At 45.4% G+C, this 8,882-nt stretch overlaps 1 protein-coding gene across 2 annotated transcripts; it reads left to right on the top strand.

Moving 5' to 3' along the window:
- Positions 1-2,193: 2,193 nt before the first annotated feature.
- Positions 2,194-7,956, top strand: slc35b2 (solute carrier family 35 member B2). Of its 2 annotated transcripts, none has more exons than XM_076037613.1 (4): positions 2,194-2,435; positions 4,720-4,907; positions 4,990-5,150; positions 6,806-7,956. In XM_076037613.1, the coding sequence occupies exons 1-4, from the start codon at positions 2,416-2,418 to the stop codon at positions 7,751-7,753; spliced, it is 1,317 nt and encodes a 438-aa protein (XP_075893728.1). In that variant the 5' UTR covers positions 2,194-2,415; the 3' UTR covers positions 7,754-7,956. The 2 variants fall into 2 exon arrangements, with proteins under 2 accessions (XP_075893728.1, XP_075893729.1); XM_076037614.1 differs by having other exon boundaries at positions 2,419-2,435; positions 4,720-4,794.
- The last annotated feature ends 926 nt before the right edge of the window (positions 7,957-8,882 follow it).

An 8,882-nucleotide genomic window follows, 5' to 3' on the forward strand; every position in this document is an offset into this window, starting at 1 on the left:
AAAAATATTAATAATAAAATGTGATAATAGCTTAAAGATACAGATATTTCCCGTATATGTGTATCGTTTTGCCAGAAATTAGGGACAGTAGCTAAGAACAAAAAAAAAAACACCCTGCTCTACATTTCTTTCAAGCAATTACAGCACGAGTTGCTACAGACAATAAGTCTCGGGGGAAACCCGTGGCTGCTTTTGTTACCTCTAAGGTCACACTAGGCGTTACACCTGGAGTTCCCGGGATTAGCCGGTTATCTCACTTTGTTGCACACGCTTCTCGATAACAGAATGAATGGCCCCATTCCACTTACATGTGTCAGCGATTCAGGGTGAAAAGGTGCTGTCATGCAACCAAGCTTTAGAAGTATGGACCAGCAGGATAGCCTGGTGCTGAGCTCTGCAACCCTTTTAACATCTCCTACCCAGTTTGCAAACGCGCAAACTGGGTAGGAGCGGGTGGAGAAAAGCGTCAGGTGTGACGTCTGATAATAGAGTGTCAGGAAGAATGAAAGGAAAGGTGACCAAACTGGTTTGAGGGCTGCAATGAGGTCTGGTTTTAGAGTCAATGACGCTGATGAAACAGGACGGGAGGTGGAGCTGTAGGTGACTCTGGTGGTGACCAGCATGGTGGGATCAGGAATGAGTCCATCAGAAGGACAGTCAGTCAGAGCATGTTTGGAGATAAAGCCAGAGAGGCTGGACTGAGATGGTGATTCTGAGTGTGTTGGAGGATACTGAGGTTGGAACTGGCAGACAAGAGAACTAGGGGAAGACCAGAGAGATTTATGAATGCTGTGGTAAAAAAAAAAAAAAAAAGGACATTACAGGAGGTGAGGTGAGATGATGTCACCCCTGATAGAAACAGCTGAAAGGAAAAGGAGAGTTACCTTAAAAGATTAAAAGTCCCAAACTACAAGAAAATTCACTAAACAGATCCTCAACTGCCCACATAGGAGAAAAGTCCATTCCTGGCAGTGTATCTTTCATTAGGTGTGCTGGAACTGGGAGCAATCAGCTTTTTGGGAAGCTGCTCTAGTGAAGTCTGAAAACTGAAGCTTTGGAAAGATGTTTACTTTGACCTTTTAGGCATTCTGGTATAGGACCCATATTCCCTTCACATCAGACGGGTATTACAATCCATGAGAGAGGTGCAAGAGAGAAAGGGAAAATGAAACTATGGGAGAAGGCAGAAATCTTTATCAGAAGACTAGAAGGTAAACACAACTCATCAATCTAAGTATTTGCAGATGGGTCAAAAGATATTAGATTAGGAAAAAACAGGATTTGCATTCACTATCCCTCAGTTAAATAGTTTCATTAAAGAAAAAACTGAATAATTGAGCAGTGTACACAGTTGAAATGTTAGCAATTATGAAAGCTTTACAGTGGATAGAACATAATAAAATCAAAAGAGATTATAATCTGCACAGACTTGCTGTCTTCTATTTTATTTCTATTGAATTCATGTCACTTCACTTGGTAGAGCAGATATTCTGTATGAAATACATGAGACACATTACAGATTACATGAAATGCATTCGAATATCAGATTCATAACTGCTCACAAAGGAATAGAAGGTAACGAAATAGCTGATGATTTAGCAAAACAGGCCATAAGGAACGACAACATACAGTAAGAATGAAGCTAAAGCAATAATAAAATTAATAAACCCTGGCAGAAAATTTGGGATGAGGGAAATGTGGCGAGGCATTTATACCAAATCTAACTGAGGGTAGGAAAAATGAAAGTAGATGGGAAAAACAAGATGGAAAAATCTACATGATAACATGAATGAAACTGGGACATAAAACATGAAACAAAACGTTACAGATAATGGGGAAATATTGATCTGGGCTGTGTAAATGTGGAAAGACTATCGAAACAGTACAACATGTTATATGTAACTGTGAAAATATAAAATGAACAGAGAACAGTTCAAAAGAGAAATATATATGAAGCATTGTTTAAAAAAAAAATCGGTCTTCATGAAAATAATTCTGTTTTTGTCTTATCATATATATTTGATCATATGTAAAAGGGGAGGAAGATCCTCTCTGTGTTCCACACTCCAGCGTAGTGGGTGGCACCGAATCACGTTGGTTGCCACACGCCTAAAACAAGGATTATGCGGAAGCGGCTGTTGCTCCTCCCGGCCGACAGGGGGAACGTCACCGAAAAAGCGGTGCTATCCGTTTCCGGCATCCTGCCCAATCGAACACATCGGCCATCGAGCGATGAGCATAACTTCAAGGCGTGAAGCTAAAGGCGGCTACTCCGAGGGGAAAGAGAAGTCCATATTTACCTAAACACCGTCACCTGTCGAACCAGCGCGACTTCATGCTTTGTCACGGAGGTGACGAGTGAGAGTGTCGGCGTGTTTGCGGCGCCACGAAGCCGGTCACGGACTGTGGAGAAAAATGCAAGCTCTGTCATGGAGGTAACGTTGGAAAACTGAGGAAAGCTAGGTCAATGGTATAAATAAATCATGCGAAAAAGGGTAATTGTCAGGTGCGGACAAGTCAGCAAGCCGCCCCCCGTTTTCCCTCAAATAGTCGTTGTCATGATAACGGTACAACGAGCTAAGTAAGCGGCAGTCGACTGCTTGTGACATGAGTAATTGATCAGTAAACAAAAAACAAAACGTATCGCGTGCAGGTGGCCGGCTGTCTTCCTACGTCTGCGACGCCGTTTCAAAGCTAGCCTGATTGATGGTCTGTTGGATTTGTGTGACATCGTGCTTTGTTGAATGAATGTAAGTGCTGTTTAAACAGGTGTCAGTCAAAGCGCTCAGTTCGCAGCGGCGTCATCGATTAATCATAATGTGCGGTGATGACCCATACAGACACGTTTCATTTTGTGTGTGTGTGTGTGTGTGTGTGTGTGTGTGTGTGTGTGTGTGTGTGTGTGTGTGTGTGTGTGTGTGTGTGTGTGTTAGATTATTTACCCTTTAAAAATGGAATTCATTGTTCTTGTCAAAATCACATCACACTGTTATAACTCAGAATTCTATTGTTAATTTGCTTGCAGCATTGTGGGGAGAATTTTGTATTTGTAACACAATCTGATTTTGATTTGCATTCATTCATTTGTTCATGTATCTTTTGCGTGATCATTCCTTTACGTAACTCTACTGTTCTACCCACATCGTGGGGAGAATGTTCAATTTGTCGCGCAACCTGACTTTCTCTCAACATAGTTATTCGTACTTCTTCATTTACGTGTCTGTTGCATCATTCAAGTTTAAGTTCAAACCTTGCAACTTCTCGGGGACACTGTGTGCCTCTCAGTTAGGCAGCATTCCATTTCCATCATTCCCGCCCGCAGTCTGGTGTAGTTGCATAGCCGCGCCTGAGAAGCTGCCCTGTAACTGCCACAGGCGGGCCCCGCACAAAGACACTCTGTATGAGGGAGGCTTGGGGAGGCTCCCCCCGCCCTCCCCCCCTCCCGGGACCACGGCCGGCCTGGCCTCACTTTTGAGTTTGTATGCGCAAGTGCCACGAAGGCAGCGAGCACACACCTTCTGTGCAGGCTGATCATGTTTCATTCAGTACAGGTGAGCCTGTGGTGGGAGATGAAACTGAGCCCCTCTGCCCCCCTTTTCTCAGACTTATTGTTTTTTTGTTTGTTTGTTTTAGGGATTGACCGATACTCGGTATCTGGTATCGGTACTGATACCGGGATGAGTACTCTACTTGTACTCGTAAAATATGTGTCGATACCATCACGCCAATACCAGCTGGATTTGTATTGTATGCATATGATTGATATGTTTGTACTGCAGTCACTTTGTTCTAGAATAACATTTTGAGGAATGTTGCTCAAATAACAAAGCATCTGTGGAAAATTAAAAAAGAAGCAATTCTAGAATGTGTAATGGTCTTATCATGTACTCTATCTGTATCGGTGAGTACTGAAATGCAACTAGTCATACTCAGACTAGTCAGAAGACCACTTTTCAAGGGTCTTGGTGTTGTTCTCGGACTCGGAGGCATTTTCTTTACTCTGTCTCGGACTGGGGGGACTCGGACTTTTTGACCAAGAGTGCTAGAGACTCAGCCAACACTGCAATGACAGATAATAGCAGAGAGGAATCCAGCTGCTCCCTTGTTGCTCTCAGTTTGTGACACCCAGAGTTACAAACCACCTTATTCCTAGTTAATTATTTTTTTTAATTTTATGCAGGAAAGTTTTTTTTTTTGTTTTTTTTTTAATGGTTCAAAATACAAAGGCCTTCAAGAAAATGAATTATACCTTGCTGAGAAGAAATGTTGCTGTTCCATTCATGTAGAAACAAACTTGAATTTTTAAAAAGATTCTTGTCATTTGTTCTGTTTTGTTGTTGTTTTTCTTTGATGTGTACAGTCTTGGTCTTGTCTTGGTTGCGACGCTCTCTAGTCTAGATAATCTCTTGGTCTGGGTTGGTGCCGTCTTGACTACAACACTGTCGTACTCTACTCGTTCTGTTAAAGAGTGGTATCGCTGCATCTATACTTTCGTTCTTCATTGAGGCGCCGGCCATTTAACAGCTCAGTCACGGGAATCTGGAAACCTGCTCTGCGTTCATCATGACGAGTTTGACTAGATGTGCCATGAGGCCGACGCCCCTTTGATGAGACGGAACAATTTGTTCTGCGCCTGAAAATTCTGCCGTGCTGCCACGTCTCAAATCCTTCCCACTGCAACGCACTCTGATCTTGTTTTGCTGCTCCTAACTCCTGCAGGATTTGGCTTGCGCTCGCCTGGATGCTGCCGGCCGCCATGGCCGCCCAGGAGTCGCCACCGCTGCTGGACAGCTGGTACGATTTCTGGTTCTTCCGCTTCCTGGTCAACGTGCTGGGGTACTCCACCATTGTCGTCCCGGGCTACCTCCTCATTTGCTACTTCAAGCGCATCAATTATTTAGAGACAGGTCGGTGGGACTCCGACGAGCTCTGTCACCGTCTCGGTCTCCTCGGCTCGATGTTCATTTGTTAGATTTTTTTTTGTTCCAGGCAGTGGGCTGTGCTTCCCCGTCATCAAGGCCTGCGTGTTCGGCAGCGACACCAAAGCGGGCCTGCTGGATGACGTGCCAGCTGCACCCAGGAACGAGGGCGACTCGGGCTCGTCCGCCAGACACTACACCAAGTTGATCATTTGCGCTGCTGGACTACAGGTGGCAAACACTCAAACGCACCACGAGGCTTTAGTCCTCCTCTGTAATGTTGTGTTTTTTTTTTTTTTAATTTGCAGCGCAGCCTTTTTAACAACGTGTGCGCTGCAAACGCGAGTCAATCGGCTCGGTAGGAAATCAATCGATATTTGGCACTATTTGCTCAGAGGGAGGCGACAGTAAATTACAGCTCTCTGGGCCAATAAAAGGTTTTTACGGAACGCTCCATAATCCTTGGCATGCCACCCGTTTAGGACAACGTGATGTGCATTGTCGTCAACCAGCTGGAGCGTTTTAAAGGACACTCAGCGAGCATTAGAGGACCAGAAGTCGTTTAATCGGCACCACACATGCACTTTTTCGTCTTCTAAAACCAGTTCCTTCCTCTTAGGGCAAAGAAAGAGAGAAAAAGGGTCCAAACAAAGTGGGAAATGAGGGAATGTTTCCGAGAAGCGAGAGGGACCTTTTTCATGCGGGCTCATTAAAGCGCCGTCCGTCTCTGACAGTAGCAGTTTAGATGGGTACGTTTGCTAAGAACGCAGACAAATACATCCAGAAACTCTGGAGATGATGTCATACAGAGCGGTTATAAGGCCGCTACAAAAGAAGTGTATCCCCTATTCTAAAAAAAAGTACTCTGCAATTCAGAGAAATACCAGAATGACAGTTTGTTTGGAAAATGAGTTGTCAGTTAGCAGCAAAATCGAGAGCACGTCATGCAACATTTTGGTACTTTGAACTGGGGCTGCAAAGATTAGTCGACGTAATCGATCAACATTGACAGCAAAAAATTTGTTGACTCAAAAATGTCATTGTCGAGGTGTCCTGTCATGGTTATTGTAAATTGCTGAGGGATAAAACCCCATTGCGGCGGCCACATGCTCATCTGTACTTGCAGTACAGTGCTGAGCACTGAGGGCTCGTTGTTTACATCCCAGAGGAAGCAGAGAAGAGCGCGTGCATTACGACATTTCGAAATCTCTGACCCAAAGTTTCTAAAGTTTGCAAATATTTCACAGAAAATGAAGCAGTGAAACACATTGGGTGCAAACTCTGTGAAGCTCACTTGTCGTTCCGTTCCATTCCATTCCATTCCACACACAACGGAGCCGCTGTATCATCACAAGTAACGTTGAGGATATTTAGATGTGTCGTAGATATTTTTTTCAAATTACATGCTTATTTGTTAATTTGCTATCAGCCTATGACGCAAGTACATAGTAAGTTTTTTTTGGTACGTTTGTCAGTCAGAAAATCACAGAACAAGCTAGCTCCACGACACACTTGTTCATTTAATTACATGTGTACTTAACGGCAGTAATTAGTGAATTACAGCCCCGGTTGATCAAGGATGTATTGTAAGAACTGGATATTGGAATAGCAACAGCGTGCCAATTTCCTTTCCCCAGTGGCCACTCGAGGTACTGTAGAAAAAAAATCCAGGGAAGGAGTACGGCAGAGGACAGCAGTACAACACAGGTCTGAAGATTTAAGCCAGTTAGTTTTAGCAGAACTCTAAAACAGGTGTTGAAAAATAAGGTTAAAAAAAAAAAAAAAAAAGATAAATCACGGCGAAGCGACTAATCGGAAAAAATAATCATGAGTCGCGGACGCGGTCCTACTTTGGTAAACGGTTTTCCTCTCACATTTTCCCCAAGGCCTCGTACCTGACGTGGGGCGTCCTGCAGGAGCGCGTGATGACGCGCTCGTACGGCGCCGACGGCGAGGGTGGCGAGAGCTTCAAGGACTCGCAGTTCCTGGTCTTCATGAACCGCATCCTGGCACTCAGCGTGTCGGGCCTGTGGTGCGCGCTCTTCAAGCAGCCGCGGCACGGCGCGCCCATGTACAAGTACTCCTTCGCCTCGCTCTCCAACGTCATGAGCAGCTGGTGCCAGTACGAGGCGCTCAAGTTCATCAGCTTCCCCACGCAGGTGCTGGCCAAGGCCTCCAAGGTCATCCCCGTCATGCTCATGGGCAAGGTGGTGTCGCGCAAGAGCTACGAGTACTGGGAGTACCTGACGGCGGCGCTCATCTCGCTCGGCGTCAGCATGTTCCTGCTGTCGAACGGCGCCGCCGCCCACCGCCCGCCCACCACCACCACCTTCAGCGGCGTGCTCATCCTGGCCGGCTACATCGCCTTCGACAGCTTCACGTCCAACTGGCAGGACGAGCTGTTCAAGCATCGCATGTCGTCGGTGCAGATGATGTTCGGCGTCAACCTCTTCTCCTGCCTCTTCACGGTGGGCTCGCTGCTGGAGCAGGGCGCCCTGCTGGAGGCGGCCGCCTTCATGGGGCGCCACCCGGAGTTCGCCGCCCACGCCGTGCTGCTGTCGGCGTGCTCGGCGTGCGGCCAGCTCTTCATCTTCTACACCATCGGCCAGTTCGGCGCCGCGGCCTTCACCATCATCATGACGCTGCGGCAGGCCATCGCCATCCTGCTCTCGTGCTTCCTGTACGGCCACGCCGTGAGCGCGGTGGGCGGCCTGGGCGTGGGCGTGGTCTTCCTGGCGCTGTTCCTGCGCGTGTACGCGCGTGGCCGCGCCAAGCTGGGCCGCCGGGGAGGGGCGCCGCCGCTGTCGCTGGCCGCCGGTGTCCAGAAGGTGTAGCAGCGGAGGGGCAAAAAGGAGGAACTGAGACCACGTTTTTGGTGGTGGCTTTTTTGTCTATCTCTTTGTATCCAATGAATTACGTTTTGTCTTTTCCATTTGCCTTTTTTTTTTTTGTTTTTCCTTTTTACTCACGGTACAGAAAGGGATGGTGCAGCTTTGGACTTTTACATTAGAATTTGTTCCTCGGTGGAGGGGGGGGGGGGGGAGTAAAGGTGGAATATTCTGAGTGCCTAAAAAAAAATTGTCTAATATACCAGTTCCTGAACTTTGAGACTTTGCCAACCGGCTCCATATGTTTCAAGTTTTCTTTTCTTTTTTTTTTTTTAATATATATGTATATTGTTTCTCCCAAACAGTCGCTCCGTTGCTTGTTCATGAAACGTTGGGGTGGGGTGGGGGAATGTAAAGTATTAATTTTCAAGCAGTCGTGGTATTATTTGTTACTTAAATTTATTTGAACCATTTCCACCAGTTCTGCGCATACTGTATTCACCGTCCTCTATGTTGGAGAAAGCAGAGGCCTTTCTGAAGTCTTAATGTAGTATTTTAACTTAAAGAACACTGTTGACGCCACCTGAATACATGTTTTGTAACACGTAATGGCCACCGTCCGAAATGGATGGTCACCGGTTGTTGCAAACAGTTTTTTAATTGTATAATTTTAAACTTATAAATTAAACTAAGCTGATGTTACTACTTTTCTTTTTTTTTCTTTTTTTTTTTTTACACTGTTTTAAGAGTTTCAGTTTTGTTCTAAAATCAGGCTAAAATTCTTGTGACTCTTAACTCAGAGATGGTTGTTTGTTTTTCAGGGCATGGACGGATCTGCACCATGCGGCGTCACTGTTACGTGGGAATGTTTGAGAGAATTGTGAGTGGGCGGAGAAGTGCGTTCTGGGAATGTTAAAGTATCAGGAGGGTGATGGGAAATTTTCTAGCAGAGTGGAAATGGTACCTTTTGTTGCTGTTGTTTTTTTTGTTTTGTTTTTTGTTTTTTTAAATCATTGTTATTTCCTCGGGTTACTGAATTGATAATAAAATATATTAAATGAACTAAAGAGGTTTGAGTTGAGATTTGAAAGGGTGTTCGGACAGGGAAACTCTGTGGGTGCTTTGAACGCACGTC

This window comes from Nelusetta ayraudi, unplaced genomic scaffold (genome assembly GCF_046127955.1).
Source record: "Nelusetta ayraudi isolate G7.1 ecotype Tasmania unplaced genomic scaffold, CSIRO-AGI_Nayr_v1 ptg000052l, whole genome shotgun sequence".
Taxonomy (NCBI): Eukaryota; Metazoa; Chordata; class Actinopteri; order Tetraodontiformes; family Monacanthidae; genus Nelusetta; species Nelusetta ayraudi.

Bases quoted from the DNA above. Each gene is read 5' to 3' on its own strand.
- slc35b2 (XM_076037613.1), top strand. From the start codon at position 2,416: ATGCAAGCTCTGTCATGGAG. The intron at 2,436-4,719 runs GTAACGTTGGAA...TAACTCCTGCAG, and splicing joins ATGCAAGCTCTGTCATGGAG to GATTTGGCTTGCGCTCGCCT. The intron at 5,151-6,805 runs GTGGCAAACACT...ATTTTCCCCAAG, and splicing joins TTTGCGCTGCTGGACTACAG to GCCTCGTACCTGACGTGGGG.